The sequence below is a fragment of the Ambystoma mexicanum genome, chromosome 1p (assembly GCF_040938575.1).
Source record: "Ambystoma mexicanum isolate Mex_15411 chromosome 1p, UKY_AmexF1_1, whole genome shotgun sequence".
NCBI classification, from domain to species: domain Eukaryota; kingdom Metazoa; phylum Chordata; class Amphibia; order Caudata; family Ambystomatidae; genus Ambystoma; species Ambystoma mexicanum.
Window position 1 is genome coordinate 743,871,866 of NC_090921.1, and position 17,416 is coordinate 743,889,281.

Genomic DNA, 17,416 nt, shown 5'->3' on the forward strand with positions numbered 1-17,416 from the left:
CAAGGGTACCATCGTTGGTTCATCTCCGATAAAGGTACTGATTCTATTGCACCTTTCTCTAACAGGGCAATACACTGCTGTGAGCGGAGCAGATCTGGATCCTTCAAATATTGGTTGCTTGGTGGACAATTCAGTGGCCTTCTTAGGAATGGGAGACAGTAACCATGTGCTACAGTTTGCAGTGCCCAAGCATCTGAAGTAATGCTTTGCCATTCTTCCAAATGCTTTGTTGGTCAAAGAGGTTTTGCTGTTGTGGGTGCTGCGGACGGCAATGAGGCAGATGTTGTGTGGGTAGCTTTACCACCTCCCCCCTGTCCTGACATACCTCTGGCCTATTTGAGAGAAATGCCCACTCGTCCTTCCAATCAATTAATAAAATCAAAAGGAACGACCCCTCCAGTTCTGAGAGGCAGAATGGGTTTGCTATGGTTGACGAAGCGCTGCTCCCTTTTGCAGCTGCCTTTGAAGCCTGCAGCTTCTCCAAGCTCTCGTCGGGCGAACAGTTGTGAGCCATCAAAGGGCATATCCAACAGCCTCGCCTGAACATCTGGGGCAAAACCTGACCTGTGCAGCCACGCACACCTTCTGGTTACAGCGCTTGCTGCCATAGCGCAGCTAGCGCAATCTGAAGAGTCTAGACCTGATTGCAGAGACTGGCACATAGCATCCTTGCCATCCTGAACAAATATTAAGAAAGCCTTTCCTTTCTTCTCCCACAGGAATGTGTTCCACCGCCATTGCCACAACCTCCCAAAGAGTGTAGAAATACTTGGCTACGGCACACATAGCATAAATGGCCTTAAGTGCCATGCTACCCACCAAAAACACTCTTTTTCCCAGGGCATCAGATATCTTGTCCCTATCTGGAGGGATTGTGAGATAGGCAGCCGCCCTTGAGGTTGACGTGTCCACCTGAACAATCAGTCTTTCTGCAGCTGGATGTCTCAACTGAAAATCTGTGTCTATAGCCGAAGGTCTGTACTTTTTTGTCAAGTCTTTATTTAGTACCAGTTTAGTGTCCGGCTTTCTCCAATTTTCCAAGACTCTGTTCTTTAGTGCTGTATGAAAAGAATTCTGGTTCTTCTGGAGGACCTTGATCAAGAATGTCCATGAGATCATCTTTTTCATATTCTGCTACATGTCTACTCCAGCCTAAATACTCTGTTACCTTGCCCATGACAGGTCTATATGAAGCATCAGCATGCTCAGTCACAACTGGCATGGCAAACTCCACTTCTGGCAAAGTATCTAGACCACTGGCATCGTTCAAGGTGTCCACCAGTTCTCTTAACCTTCACCCCTCAGAGATGAACTCTTCTGGAGCACCTGGAGTACCATACTCGAAGCCAAACAGAGGGCTTCTCTCCTTCTCCACCTTCTCCTTTTCATAAATCGAGCTCATAGACCAGAAAAAGTCCTTTTAGATAGTCTTAAACAAATGAGTTGTAGACATTGATTTTTTTGTTGGGATTGATGTTGATTGCTTCGTCGTCAAAGTGCTCAATGCCGATTAGTTCGATGGAGCAGAGGGGGAAGGCAGTGGCTTTGTCTTTCCTCGTGGAGTCGAATCCCTTGACACCTCTCGAGGAAGCTTCGAGGACTTACTGACCGGGAACATAGACACACGAGTAGTAGATTTTGATGACGCCCTGTCGGCCTCACGAGGCACAATGGGGTCGTAAGCCTTTTTAGGGTTAACTCAAAGTGGTGGGTGGGTCCGCCTTCACGCAGACATCTAACATTTTGAGGCGAAAATCCTCCCCTTCTGCTTTTGAAGCAGATTTACTAGGAAAAGGTACCCCTTTCATATTGGCCGAGGATTCGTAGGAAGATTAATGGGATCGATGACGTCGCTTCCTAGATCTCTTATGAGAGGAGGAGGACGACGATGAGATTTGCTTATCGATCGAAAGCCCTTAGTATGTTTACTGCACTTTTTAGCCATTTGAGGCGAAATATCCCTTAAGCTTTTCTTGTCAGATGACCTCATTTTAGACAGAGTAGTGGAAGGAGATTTGGATGAAGACCTACCAAGTACGAGTTTCCCCTTCCTCTCCTTCAAGGCCTTAACTGTGATAGAATGACACAAGCCACAGTAGTCGACCTTATGCCATACCACAAGACACCAGAGGTATATTCGGTGCAGATCCCCGATTGACATCTTTGACCCACTGTCCGAATACCTCTTAAATCCAGTCTTCGGAGTAGGCATATCGAAGATTTTGAAGAAACGCAGTAGAAAAATGCTGAGGTGATTGAACCGTACAAAGCGTGCAGTGCATGCGTAAAAATTGAACTGAGGCAACGGGAGCGTTGTGTGCTTCTTATACCAACATCGCCGAGAGCAGGACAGAAGCCGCTGAGGGTCCACGAGTCAACGACGCACTGCGCCCTCTGCTGTCGAAAAGCTTCTGAAACTGTTAGCAGGATTTCAGATATATCAAAGATGAGGAATCCGTGGGGGGACACGATCCGTTAGAATAGAAGGATATGCCTTAATGCTTACATGATTAGTGGCAGTCAAGCACCAATCAATCAGCATGATGTTTTCTGCAATCTAGCAGTAGGTGGCCAAAAAGACATTCTACGGTCTCTTTGCGAAACACTGTCAACAATATCTTCTTTAAAACATATATACCTTGAAGGTGTTGGCAGAAAAAGACAAGCAGGTCTATTGCTTACTTACTGTATCTTTTGATGGCTAAACTTAGTCTACAGCCTTGCTCTAGTTTCTTTCCAAATCTTACTTTCTTCTGTGTGTTTTTCACATTCTGTTCCTTTGCTTCCATCAATTTTGCATAGTATGCATTTTCTCATTTAATGTTTGGGGTTCACCTTTTGCCCCTTATGAAGGCCTTGGAGGTCATTTCCAACCAGAGATCCAGTTCTCTTAATTGCTCTCAATGCAGATAAGCCCCATTCTGGCTCAGCCCTCACTCAGTTATGGGCCGATATCCCAGCCAAGTGGCATCCTGAATATGTGAGTGGGAGGCTAGGGACTGAAGGTTGCTCTGTACCTGACATGCCCATGGTCCTCAGCCTTCTGCCACAGCCCCCTTATGTTTGGAATATTTCCAGTCCAATTGATGGGGTGCACATTCACTTCCTGCCCCCCATTTTTCCCTGCTCGATTGCTCAGAATGACCTCTGGATTCAACGGGTGTGTGGTCATTCTAGGTAACACGTCGTCCGGTCACCTATTCCGAGTTTTGAGTGGGCGCCTTTACATGACAGAGGTTGGAGTGTAAAGAGGCAATTTTTAAGCTACATCCAAAGTGAACGGGTGCATGCATGAAGCATCAGCAGTAGTGATAATTCCATTTTGGCGGAATTACCGCCAAAAATCAACAATAATCTATAATAATTCCTCTAATTTTCGGCAGAATTACTGTAACCGACGTGTGTGTGTATTTATATGTATATATGTGGATCTTTAACCAGGTTGTAATCCAGGGGTCAAGTTCTAAAAAAAAGTGGGGGAACTCATTAACATATGGAGTGGGATGTGACATCACCAGAAATTAGCATATCAAGGCACTGGCGCAATAAAACCTACATTTCGGGTGGTTAATGCGGTTCCCTAGCTGGTGATGGGAAGGGCCACTGCAGAAACTGGATGGGGCAAACTTTGAGGTTCCGCCCCCTCTGTTCAATCCCAGGGGTTGTCTCACGTTTCCTGTGGCTGTACATGAGAATGCCCCCCTGACCTGATTTTTCTTGGAATTCTTGGACTTTGTTTTCTTAATTTCAAATGGTAAAAAAAACTACATGTCCCAGAATCCAAAGGGATAAGCAGGACTGCAAGGCCTTCTCATGCATGGTCACAGGAAAGTTCAGCGCTCCGATAGTTTAATGGCAAAATACACATATCTCAAATTAATTTAACTTAGAATATCTAAATCCTTAAAGAAACATGCTAAGCCTAAAGAATAATGCTGTAGCTTAATTTTTCACACCCTAAAAGTGAAACTACAAGTCCCAGAATAAAAAATAATACAAGCCAGAAATAAATATATTCTTTTTAAACCACTGTAGTAATGTTAATTGGATATACAGTGCATTTGTCACTAACTTACAGCATGCGCTTATGCATTCATTTAAAGCAAAACCTTTTTAGCATGTTGGACTTATTGGCTTCCCTTTGAAAAAGGGAAGCCTTATTTTTGACGGAAACCTTGTTGCTAAGGTAATGAACCATGAGGGTGAGAAATGTGTAAACATATGTAAAAGAATGGTGTGCAGGTGATTAGTAATTACAGGTCATTAAAAGACCAGAGGCAGCCACTCCAGGATGCTGGTGTGGCCTTGCATGATAATGCCAATCCTGAGCTATAGGGTGTGTGTTTCGACAGTGGTTGAGAGGATGGGAGGATGGTTCTTCTTTCATCTCTAAATTACCCTGGGAATGAAGCCAGGTCGGGCAGTGCCACCGGTGGTCAGTAATTAAGCGCAATATAGGAACATATGTAATTCCGCGGGATTTTGAATGAAGGGAACTTATGAATATTGGGGGTTCTTTGCAAATGAAGCATATAATCATGTATTACTAGGTGTTTTGTCTGAATTTGTTGCAGAGGGCTTGTGTGACATTATTAATCCAAGATGGCCACAGCTACAATTTATGAATCAGAATTTAATCTATAACTCCTTTCAGCGGGATCCTATCAAATATTTTCTAAGGACCTTTTTTGTTCACCATGAAAACTGAAGAAGGTCCTTAAAAGAATTTCATATCAAATCTTGGTTAGAGGTTTCTGTTCGCAGTTCATTTTTCATGATTTTTAACATGTTTTTCCTTCTATTTTGTTACAGGTTCTGGTAATGGAACTGAAAAATGAAACTAAAGATGAGTTAACAGTTTAACTCACACATAAAGCAATTCTGCATGCACGGAGGATAAAAAGAAGCCTGGTAACCAGTTGGAGAAATGAAGCCAAGTCATCAGATGGAAATGGTGTTGGAGACATTGAAAGCATACATGAGGAGGCAGACACAACAATTATTCTTCACTCCCTTTATGTATAACGTTGTCATGCTACTACCCTCCAATTTGTTTCACCTGATACCAATGTTTTAGTCCATTCACTGTTGTGGTCACTGTTTGTCCCATCTGACAGCATGTTTGTCACAGGAGTTGGAACTAATAGAAGATTTATAGATCTCAAAAGTGTGTGCTCCTGCTGAGGGCCTACAAAGATGCAGGTATTACTAGGACTTCATTGTCTAGGCCTTCATCTACTTTCAGGGTTTGATGTTACTGGGTACTTTATGAAGAAACGAAAACTATCTTTCTAGACATTTTTCAATACTTCAGAAAAAGAAATCCTTTAAGCTTTCGGTAGTCTTGAATGTATACAAGAATATAAGAAGGAAGATGAACAATTGATAGAGCTATTCATTTGTCAAATCTACTCGTCAGGAACAAAGATTGCAGACATTGGTCAACTGCACTGGTGAAGGGTCACAAAAAAAGAGATGCAAAGTAAAAATCTGCCACCAAGATCATCTCTAATACTAAACAGCTTAAGGGCTCATTATCAGGTGATGGAGTGGCGATGTGCTGATCAACAACACCCGAATATCCCAGAGCCATCACAATTCGGGTGGGAGAAGGCAGATAATCAATATACTCCTACTATGCATGCGTCAGAGGACGGTGTGCTGTGGATTGCAAATGCCAAGCTATGTCGCTATGGTGGACATAACTGTGTAAGTGTTGTGACGACGAAGAGCACTGTGATAACAATGATTTTGTAGATGATGAAAATTAACTCTGCGACTCAGAAGATGACCTGTAAAACCTTAATTTAAAATGTAAAGAGCTATTGTAGTTTTAATAAATAGTACATTTCAACAAGAAAGTTGCTAATCATTTCAAACATTCTAATTTAGTGAGCATACAGTCGAAGGTTTGCGATGAAGTAGCAATAATTTATAATGCTATAACTCGGAAATGGTAAAAGAGAAAAAAAATCCCTTATATGAACTTTTCTATCCCTTTGATCATGCTTAACAAAAAAAACCTACTTAGCACATTTTTCATAGAACCACCCTAAAAGAAGTTACAGCTCAAAAACGTAATTAGTATGCTTAACAGTGGCCATCTGCCATAAATTCAGATAAAACACCTGGTAGTACAGCACTGTATACTTCATTATCAATGCATCCCCAGTAAGCGCACAAAGAAGGGGCAACACTGATGTGGAAGCCACGCCCCTCAACTCACATTTCAAGGGTGCGGGGGCTGGAGCACGATTAGCTCAATGGCATTGCCCGTCTGTATTAAGGTGAAATATGCACTGGCTTTGCATAACCATACAAATTGCACAGGACGAATGGCATTTGCCTTTCATAAAATCAAGACACAAAAAACCAAGAGCGTATATTTTCTTCTAATATTGTTTTTAACCCCTTAAATGCAGAGGACGGGGTATCTTGTCCTCCGCATTACTAACACAGTGCGGAGGACGAGATACCTTGTCCTCTGCATTACTTACCTTTGGGGGCCGGATCGCCCACTCCACCCCCGGAACAGCGCCTATGCTCCTGACCCCCAGACTATGAAGGGCAAGACTTCCCCTTCTGTGCCTGGGGGTCAGTGGGCTGCCGTGAAATGAAATGTACACGCTGAAGCCAACAGCATGTACATTTAGCCTAAATGCTTTTGCATGCTGCAAGGGGATTTTCAGATCTACTTGAAAAGAAATCAGAAAAAGATTACGAGGTGGAAAATCCATGACAAATCACCCCAAAGAAGTGCACATCCATGCTGCTTCCTTGGGCGGGGGCAAAATTGGGTTTCAGGCCCCATTTTGCCACCCCTGGGAAGCAGGGGCATTCTGGGTAATGGATTCCCGCAGGTGTCTCCTTTTCAGAAATGCAGGGTGTTCCGTAGTTTCCCTGGTGGCTATGACAACACAGGCCCAAATCTGTGGGGCAGGATGAATCTTGCGTTTTCAGAAAAGTTGACATACCAATAGTTTACCCTTTTTCTTTTCTGCCCAGGTAAGCGCCTCCATGCGTGGGAGGTCTGGTTTCCGTCAGCATATCTGTGTGAACGTGGGAAGATGGGACATGTGGTGTTTTGTGAGCTTTTTGGTAATTTCTTAGTGGGAAATGTGGGAAAATAATGTATTGTTTGTCACATTTACAGCTTTGCAGTGCATTCCGGGACAGAAATTCTAGTGAGATCCACGCAAGTGATGCCTCTTTGGATTCCCATGGGTGTCTACATTTCAGAAATGCAGGCGGTTCCCGTTTTCCTTGGTGGCAGTGACACCCGAGGCCCAAATCTCTGGGTTGTCCACAAGGCCAAATACAGTATGGATTTGGTCTTCGAAGGGCGTTTGGTGTACAATTGGTTTAGCTTCTCCCTTTGTGCCCGGGTCAGTGCACCCACACATGAGGTACCGTTTTCATCAGGGCGCCTGTGGGAACGTGGGACGGTAGGATATGTGTTGTTGCCTGCGTGTTTCGGTGGTTTCCTGGTTGCAAATATCTCAAAATTGTGATTTTTTTCCGTAGCTTTTTTACTTTGCTGGCCATTCTGGGTAATACATTCTAGCGCGATTCATGCACCTACGGGTGTCCTCTTTTCAGAAATGCATTGGGTTCCCTGTTTTCCCTGGTGGCTGTGACACCCCAGTCCTAAATGTCTGCCCTGCCTGCAAGGCTAAATACAGTGTTGATGTGGTTTTCCCAGAGCATTAGACATACCTGTACTTTAGCCCTTTTCTTTTCAGACTCAGTCAGTGTACTCACACATGTGAGGTACCATTTGCAATGGGACACCTGTTGAAGTGTGGGCAGGTAAAAAATATTTTTTTTCCGTCCATTTCGTGGCTTCCAATGGCTAATGCATCAAAATATTGTATTTTTCCAACTTGTCCTATTTGCCATGCATTCTGGGTAAATAATTTGTCTGTGATCAACAAAGCAAGATGTATTTACATTTGCCTGGGTTGCTCCTTTTCAGAACTGCATGGGGTTCCCCTCTTTCCTTGGTGGTTGTGATGCCAGAGCACTCAATGCAAGTGCTTGCCGCAAGCTCAAATATGCTCTACACCTGAGCATTTCCATGCTTGCAGTTTAGCCCTTTCCCTTCGGGCCATGCGAGTGGACCCACACATGTGAGGTACCATTTTTATCGGGACACCTGTGGCAACGTGCACAGGTAGGTAATGCACAGTTTGTTGAGCAGTGCAGTGTTTTCCCAGTAGCAAATATCTCAAAATACTGTCTTTTTTCCACTTTTCTGCATTTGCCATGCATTCTGGTAAGGCAATCCCTTGCCAACAATGCAAGCTCGGTATATTTGAATTTCCACATTTCCACTACCTTAAAAAAATATATGTGGTTCCTTGTTTTCTTTTGTGGGAGTAATGCCCCAGCCCTAAATTTGTGGGCTGCCCACAAGGCCCAATGCACTCTTCCTACAGTGTTTGCCATACCTGTGGTTTAGTCAATTCCTTTTAGACCAGGGACAGTGCACCCACACTAACGATCTCTGCCTAAATGCCATGGTAGTTTCTCGGGATACCTTTGGGAATGTGTGAAGGTAGGATAGTTGTGGTTTTCTCTTGGTTGTGATAATGTTTTCATACATTTCCTACTGTGCTTTGGCACTGCACACTTTTGTGACCTGCGCAAGTCAACTATCCTTCAAAAGGTCAGCCTGTGTCCTTTCAAAGAATGTATGCTTGGCATTCTTCACCACACTGGTTTTCGTTATTTTCAAATGCGAAGTAGGTCACTTTATGCCATCAGCATAAAAATACTGTGCACCATGGCTTGGTTTTTGGCTCGTGGTAATGCTTGCTTTGTGAAACATTACAAAAAATGTGTGATTTCCTATGTAGAATAGTCAGCGGAATCTAGCGGTGCAAAGCTTTTCTGAATATTCATGGAAGCTATTACCTTCCAAGTGCAAGCATATCCAGCACATACTTTTTTTCCAGTCATTTTTGCAATTTGTTGGCAAATTACAGGAATTATGGGTAAATAGCTCTTGTCTGATCTGCGCAAATGGCCCCTTCATGAACTTGGAATTCTATCTTTCTGTGTTCCCATTCAGCTTTCCTACCCTCCTCTTCCATTCCGCGCAAGCATGTCATATTTTCCACTCAACCTGTTCTTGAAAGCTTCAAAAATGGCAAATACAGAACTGCAAACCTTTTGTTCCTAGCTCTTGCAAGAAAATAACCACAGGCTCCTTTGTACATCATTTTATTGGCATTTTCTGAAAAAAACCAAAAGGTTTTCACTTTTTTGTTATTTTCTCACACCCCACTATAGCAATCCTTGGTGGCATTATGACCACCTACATCTGGGAAGAAAAGGGTGCACATTTGGCCAGGATATCATTTGTAACAAAAAAGAGTTACAAGGGATTGAATGCCAACATACCGAAATGTTCAAAAAGGGGCCCAGCACTGGGAGGTGAAACCCTCAGCAGTTAAGGGGTTAACAACAAAAGGTGTACATGTTTTAAACTTCAAGAATCAATACCAATGTTTTCCCTGGAACATACAGTCCATCATGTTATATGGTGCAGGGGTGAAGTGTCCACTGGGTTCCCGAGGTCGGCATACATTCAGAAAAGACAGCCACCTGCGTGCACCCTCAAATTGAGCCCTGCCATAATCAAATATCTTGTAGAGGCCTAATCTATAAGGATAAGAGAGAGACCCACTATTTTATTAGAATTTTTATTTAGCGCTGGCCCTACCTAGAGGTTCTCATAGCGCCTTATATGGTTCAAACTTTGAAAAGGTTGGAGTTGAAAAAAATAAATTACAAAATGTTTTCAGGAAAGGTTAGGAAGATTAGGATAGGCAAGTGATAGCAGTGGAGGAGGAGATAATCAAAATTCATGATTTTTCATCTATAATTGCTGCTGATCGCTATAGTCTCCGAGCTAGACAGTGAGGGTGTGTATTTAATAAGCAACGTTGAAAGATTATACAGGACCATGGCACCATGGCATGACAACGTTATTTTTAACCACATTCACTTTTTGTTAGGTTAGTTATGCTTTTGGGCATGTATGTATGTGATTACAAAATGGATTGCGATTTGTCAAAAAAAGCACAGTAAATCTCAGCCTTGCAGTAAAATTCGTAGAATCCAGGTTTAACGTGTTGGAAGCACGTGTATCCAATTGTAGAATGTAAAAACAATTTGACTTTTGCATGACCATTTGCTTCAAAACTATCCTCTGAGGAGGATTGAATGATGGAAGCCTTATAGCTCTCGCTCTGGGGATTGGTGGTGGCATTGAGAAAATTGCCCCGTTTTGCCTAACTGGTCATCCCACGGAAGAGTGTGCCTCATCTATTTGCTCCTTAACCTCACAACTTCACAAGTTGCGTCTTTGCACTTTCCTGGAATGTTGACGTGAACATGACTCGTAGTGACCTGGTTGCTTGAAGAGTTGGCTTTAGATGACTGTAATTATGGTTGTTATTGTTACCATCCCCCTGGTTGTCTCTTAACTGTGGGTGGCCCCTGTGGTGGTTTGTCTAATCTCATCTCGGTTATGAAGGATAACAAACCTCTTGCCATTGAATTCTTGGCCATAGTTCATATATTTCCCTTTTGAGCAGCAGCTGTTGGATCATCAATGTGTACAGTGCGCTGCAGTAGTTACTGAATGTTGATGTAATTTTAGTGTCTTTGGACTTCAATGCCAATTCATTACCGACCTGTGTGAACAAAGAACCTCAGAATCAGGATGTGTTATGGGATGTGGCAAATGTGAAACCCTGGTGGCCAATGAACTGTGCTCTGCTGTTGTGAGCCATTCTGGATCTTCACATGTTCATGGTAGTGGCAGGTAAGACTGATCTCTGGGGAAGAATCACTGCTTATGGGAGACCCAGAGAAGTGATACTTATGCTGCAGCCTGACAGTTAATTGGACTATTGGCCTGAGGGGCGCTCATGGCATTCAATCCTTCAGTTTATCTTTGTTGTCCATTTGCAAAAAGAGAGACATAATGAAGAATCACTGAGTGAGGACTGACCATGCAAATAATTGGGTTGACTTAGATTGTCTCTGTTTATACTCCCAAAGGAATATAAATATATATTATAGGGGGGCAGTCGCCACCCTATAGTTAAAGTGAGTCGGGAGTTCCATAGGAAAACAAAAAATGAATTGCTAATAACATTTGAACTGCACAATGGATTAAGCTGACATTTTACAGAAAATTGTGTACACCCCCCACAAACTGGTAAGTTTGGGAAAGATTTGTTAAAAAGAAAGAAGTTATTAAGAAAATGAAAAAAGCTCTTTCGGCCTACTCCCCGTTCATTTTTCCATAGACAACAAAGGTCAATGTTGGCTCCACCGCACAGCCCAAACCGCTGGACGAATTTGGACCAGATACAAGACAACTTGGGTACGATGTGTTGACTCACGATCGTTTTGTGGTTGGGGGTTATTCTGTCCAGTAGAGTTTTAAATATTTGACCGAGAAGGGGTGACCCCCATCCCTCAAAATTATAGCTTCTCTCCTCCTTTTCAACTATAGCACTGGATGAGGTCACCAAGACAATCTGCCCTATAAAAGTCTCCTCCAAACAGGTGCTTCCCTGCTCCTCTAGAACTATCAGGGATAACATTGTCTCCCTTGCTCCCTCCTTGACCGAGTTATGCAACCATTTCTTTGCCACTGGCTCCTTCCCACTACCCCTCAAGCATGGCCTTGGGCACCTCCTCCTAAAAAAGCCGCCTGCGGACCCTTCCTGCCCGGCTAAATACCGCCCTATCTCCACTACCACTTTCTTGGGCAAACTCTTGGAGAAGTTGGTCATCTCCCAACTAATCCATCAAACTGAATCTGCTTACTGTCTCCACGACCACCAGTCTGGCTTCAGAGCAGCCAGAGGCATGGAAACCGCTCTCCTGAACACCAGTGAAGACTTGCTCTCAAACCTCGACTCCAACTCTCCATCTGTCCTCATCCTCCTTGATCTGTCCTCTGCCTTGACACGGTCAATCATGCCACCCTCATAAATCGGCTCTGTGATACCCTCGGCATCACAGACCGGGTTGACCTCTTTCCTTTCTGATCGACCCTCCCAGGTTCAACTGTGCCATTTACTCTCCACCACCTCACTCTCTAATTGCGGCATCCCTTAGGGCGCCATCCTCTCGCTGTGGCTTTTCAACATCTACCTTGCCTCTCTTGCCCGCTTGATCTCCACTACCTCTCCTCATTTCCAGGGTAATGCTGATGGCACACAGCTCTCCTTTAAGCTTCCCTCCTCCAGCTCGTCTCCTTCCTCTCTCATTCCTGATTGTCTAACTGATATTCAGGCATGGTGTGCTGCTAACAATCTCTGCCTTAATGCCAGTAAGACACAGATCCTCCTCATTGGGACTCCTGGCCCTCCATGCCTCCCACTCTCTGGCTGCCCTCCTTGGACCCCATCTTCTCACCCTCTTGTGAGGTAAAAAACCTGGGTGTCATCTTCGACTCCTCTCTCTCCTTCTCGCCTCATATTGCTGACCTTGCCAGGACGGCCCACTTTCAGCTTCCTCAGAGGCATTCTCCCTTTCCTCACCTTCCCCCACAAACTCAATGTCTCCAGAGCTCTGGTCCTCTCCAGGCTGGACTATTGCAACAGCCTCTTCCTCAATCTGCCTCTTTCCTCCCTCCACCCTCTTCAATTAATTCAGAATAGGACTGCAAGACTTATCCTTGGCCTCAAGCCCAGGGACTGCATCTCTCCAGCCCTAAAATCTATCCACTGGCTCCCGGTGGCTGCAAATCTCAAATTCAAGACCATCTGCATCATCCACAAGGCTTTCTGGGACCTGAGACCTCGCTGCATCCAACTTTCTCTCCCTAAATACCTCCATGCTAGAGTCATTCGGTCCTCTAGCCCCAACTCTCTGCGGATTAGATGTTTCTACAAGCAGAGAGTGGGGGGCAAATCTCTTTCTTCGCCAGGTTTCTCCATCTGGAATGGCCTCTCTGCCCCTCTCAGACATGAGCCGGATCTCCTTAAGTTCTTGAAGTTTCTCAAGACTTTCCTTTTTTTCCCTCCTCCTTCCCTCTCCCCTCCCTTGCTAATGTCCTCCTGCCGCTGTAACTGGCTGCCTGGTCCCTTATGAGTCTTACAGGGGATAGGCCCTCCTCAAAAAGTCTACAGAAGCACACCAATATCCGGCGCTTATCCTCGGGCACCCTTCCCTGACTAGCCACTGAGCCTGGTCCTCCCTGTCCTCACACTAGTTGACCCTTTCCCCTGGTTCCCCCGGCACTTGCCCTCCCCTTAGCACTTCTCCTGCCCCTAGCACCGCCTCCCTCCTGCATTTCCCCTCCCCCTACCTTTATCCCCTCCCTTCCGCCCTGACCTGCCCCCTCCCTCTCACTACTTGTTCATTGCACTTGCACGATCCGAATGTCACAAGGCCCAGTAGGACTGTTATTGTTGTCTTCTCCTCTGCCCCCCCCTTCACTCTCCCCACTCACTTGTCTTGTGGCGCCTGGAAACACTTTTTGCTGTATGGGCACCAATAAAATGGTCAATAGATTTATTTTTTACAAACTTATGTTTTGATTTTGTCATAAATATACATATTTGTCTGATGTATACATGTACTACATTAAAGATTTTTTTTAAAAAAAGTTTTTAACTACCCTGTTAAAAAGGTCTAGCTTGTATTACCCCGAGTGGGCTGTGTATGCCCTGACGGCGTGTGTCCCGTGCCTACTGGGCCTAGAGACCCAAGCTACTCCTCACTGATGATGCCCCATGAGGTCAACACATGTCTGGGGATGCTTGTGGTCTCGTGCAGAAGGGATGCGACCTAGCAGTCGGCCTGGACTACCCCTTTGGGGATGGAACCAAGCCTGATTTGCATATGGTCTTTTAATGGCTTGGCAGGCAAAGAATGATGGTCTGGACGGTCGACCAGAGCAATGCCAAAGGTTAAGATTTATTCTAAACCTTCCAGCCATCAGCTCTTTTGTTTTGCCAGCTTGTATTATTACATTGTTATTTCTTCTTTTGTGACGTTGAAAAAATGCATGTTTATATTTAAAATGTAACCCATACAATCCTGACAATGCAAATAAACATACAAACACGTGCAACATACAAACACGTGCAACATACAACATTTTAAAAAACGAAAAGTACTTTGCAATGTACCACATTAAATTTGCTTGGACACCACAGTTTTAATATTTAAGTATGTGTAATCTCAAACTAAATATTAAAACAATCTAATAACTTGAATACACATTTAAATGTTAACATGTAAAATATAAATTTGTAAACAGAAAAGCACACATAAAACATAATTACACCACTTATCCCAGAAATACCCTTCTATAATGTAATTGGAGAATAATATGTACATACATTAGGTAACACAAGCAAAGCCCGCTTTCCATAAAACTACATAATGTTAACCATGCAATCATATGTTTTGTAAACAGTTTCTCCCCACATAACTTTCATCATTATCTAAATACTAATGCACGACTTTAAGATGGTAACACATTTAACTGTAAATAAGCACATACCAACATGGGCACATGTTATAAAAATTACAAAACAATTTGTGAGCGCCAAGGGGCAAATAGATGACAAAATAAGGCTAGTCTGTCTGGCAAAAGTTCATCTGAGCAATTGAGGTCTTATACCTTACTTTTTACGTAGTCACACCAATATACTTAAGCTCACAGCAGAGCTATATACCATGGATGTTGCATATTGGTGGGACCATGAGAGCGTAAGTGGTAACACTGATTTGCTTTAACTCTGACCATCCATCTAAGGACCATTCAACAATCTCATAGAGCAAGACAATTTCTTCCCCAGCCTTTGATGTCTTTGCACACTCATAACACTAGCTACCCAGCCAGCCCACTCCCTAGATCAGGCCCTTTGCTTTTTTAACATATTCATTGCCCCATTCAATCTGTTATTAAACCCACGCCTTTCATCCTTTTGCCAGACTCATTCTTTCATCCACTTTTTCTTCTGATGTTTTGTACAGACCCTTCCCCAGGATACACATGTCACATTTTTGCACCATTCATCTTATAATTTCTTCTATGCTTACACTGAAAGGAAACACAGCCTTAGGTGATTCGCCCCATTTTAATATGTACCCAGCATTTTCTCTATGATGTGGACCAAGCTGCATTTTTTAAGAAAAAAGTGAGGATCAATAGGTGTACACCAAATTAACAAGTGAATATTCTGTAGTAAATAAAAAAAACTTAATAATTCTGGGTGCTGGGAAGGAATACAGGCCCTGACACGGGGCTTGTGAACAACATGAAACAGAGAAAAGTGTCTAAATCTAAAGACACTCCCGTCCCCTGCACACCAATGAAGCCGATACAAAATCAGTCAAATGGATTAATAATTTTTACTTCAAAGAAATAAATATTTGTCAGAACAAACAATTGTAGCAACATGAATTATGACCAAAATACATCTGGTTAACATTTACATAATGAAACATTCAAACATTTAAATAAGGCCATCATGAGACAAAATAGTCTTCAAATATACAAATGAAGCATTCTTTGGAGTAAAGAGAAATAACCAAGAAAAACACAATATTCTTGCGATGGACTGAAGAGCTCTACGCTTTTCGGGGAACACCCCCTTCTTCAGGAGCAAAATTATCTGTAATTATATACATTAGAAAATCATCAATATCGAAAACTCAATAAAGTACTTACAATATACACAGAAATGAAGAACCAAAAACATCAAATGTACAGATTTTAACCTAATTTATGAAATTTACAAGGATCCACCATTGTGTAATTAAAGTCTTATGCAGTCAAAACAGGGAAATATAAAACACAATCGTCAAGCATCCCATAGGTGTGACTCCCAAAAAAGAACATAATAAAACCTCAAGTGGGTACTTAGAAACGAAAATATATGTGTAAACTAAATGTACCTGATTAAGCTAGAAGCAAGAAGCAGTAATGTTAAGTTCACAGCATGAATAGATAAAGGGGTCTTGTGGGATATGAGGTCCAAATGCAACCAAGCTGTACCTTGAAAGATTCCGAGGATGTAACCAATACACTATTTAAAAAGACGGAAATATATCAGTCATGTTTACTTAAAGATAATAAAGTTCAAGGGGTTAAACGGATTCGTTTTTAAGGACGCTAGAAAAGCTTACCAATAGTTGAGGCCATGATCGCTAAACAAATTGTTAGGCAAAGCTAGGTCTCACTGTAACCCTCGACTGAATGGTGAACATTTTTCATGGAGGTCCACTTTCACTGTGTATGGTGCTCGAAAGATACCGATGCAAGGGGAGTCAGCCACTATATATAACAAAACCAAAGAAAAGACCATGAAATCAATCTATTCATATGACATGCCTACTTCATTGAATCTAAAAGACATTTCAAAGTATCTGAGTGGGCCCAGTATAGAGGGTAGAGAAAAGCGCTGCAATATACTAGATGTTAAAGACACATCAGGTAAGTGAAGATGAACGTAACTAGTTTTAGCCCACAGTATATAAAGATACGGGGATAAACCTTCTACCTAACTAACTCACCTCAACGGAAAAAAGCTCTGATGTTCGCCAAGGTTCGTACTGCCATCAGTCTCCCTACGGTACTGATGCTTATTTATACACGGTCAGAGATCATGTGGCATAGTCACGTGATGCAGAATGTTACCAACGTGACGACAGTCTAAAGGTCTCCCAAAATCTAACGCTTTTTGTTTCCTCTATCGGAGATCATGTGACAAAGTCACGTGGTCCCCGATGTTTACAATGTGACGCTTTTGAAAAAACCTACGGTCGCCGTATAAACCGTTTAATGGCCAACTAAGACGCCCACACAGAAGGTATATATCTTCATAATGGAGTAAAGGAAAGTCATAATTATAGAGTCAACGCCTCAAGGTAATACTGGAAATACATGTGTCAAAGTGTATATCCAAAAAAATTAAAGATGGAATATAGTGCATATGGCCGAATCCAATGTGTGCGGGTTATAACCAAATCTAATTGGAAAAACCACATTGGAAACTTTGTGTATCGCATAATTATGTAAAGAAAATAGTATGAAGGATGAAAAAGTCAAAATTACATGTCCAAACGCACCATAAGACTCAGATACATAATAAAGGAGTTCCTATGACATGACAGAGTCGCAAGCATTTGAGTAGTGACTGCAAGCAGTCACGGATATGGAATGTGATTATCCAACGGCATAAATAAGAATAGGAAACATATACAAAGCCGAACACAAATGAATAACCCTACCTGAAGGCGGGATTACTATCACCAAACATGGTAAAAGGAAAAGGTCAAATGAATAACATAATTGGAGGCTATAATGATCACAAATCATTCCAACTACAGCAGAAGATAATAATCTAACTTAAACGGCCTAAACCAATAA

At 42.8% G+C, this 17,416-nt stretch overlaps 1 protein-coding gene across 1 annotated transcript in view; it reads right to left on the reverse strand.

Moving 5' to 3' along the window:
- Positions 1 to 16,666, reverse strand: part of LOC138580059 (methanethiol oxidase-like) — a 520,625-nt gene extending 503,959 nt beyond the window's left edge. The window contains exons 1-2 of the mRNA XM_069650309.1: positions 16,561 to 16,666; positions 16,174 to 16,321 (exon numbers count right to left, since the gene is read on the reverse strand). Coding sequence (XP_069506410.1) covers positions 16,174 to 16,189 — 16 coding nt within the window. The 5' untranslated portion in view covers positions 16,190 to 16,321; positions 16,561 to 16,666. The remainder of the gene's footprint in view (positions 1 to 16,173; positions 16,322 to 16,560) is intronic.
- Positions 16,667 to 17,416: the final 750 nt, after the last annotated feature.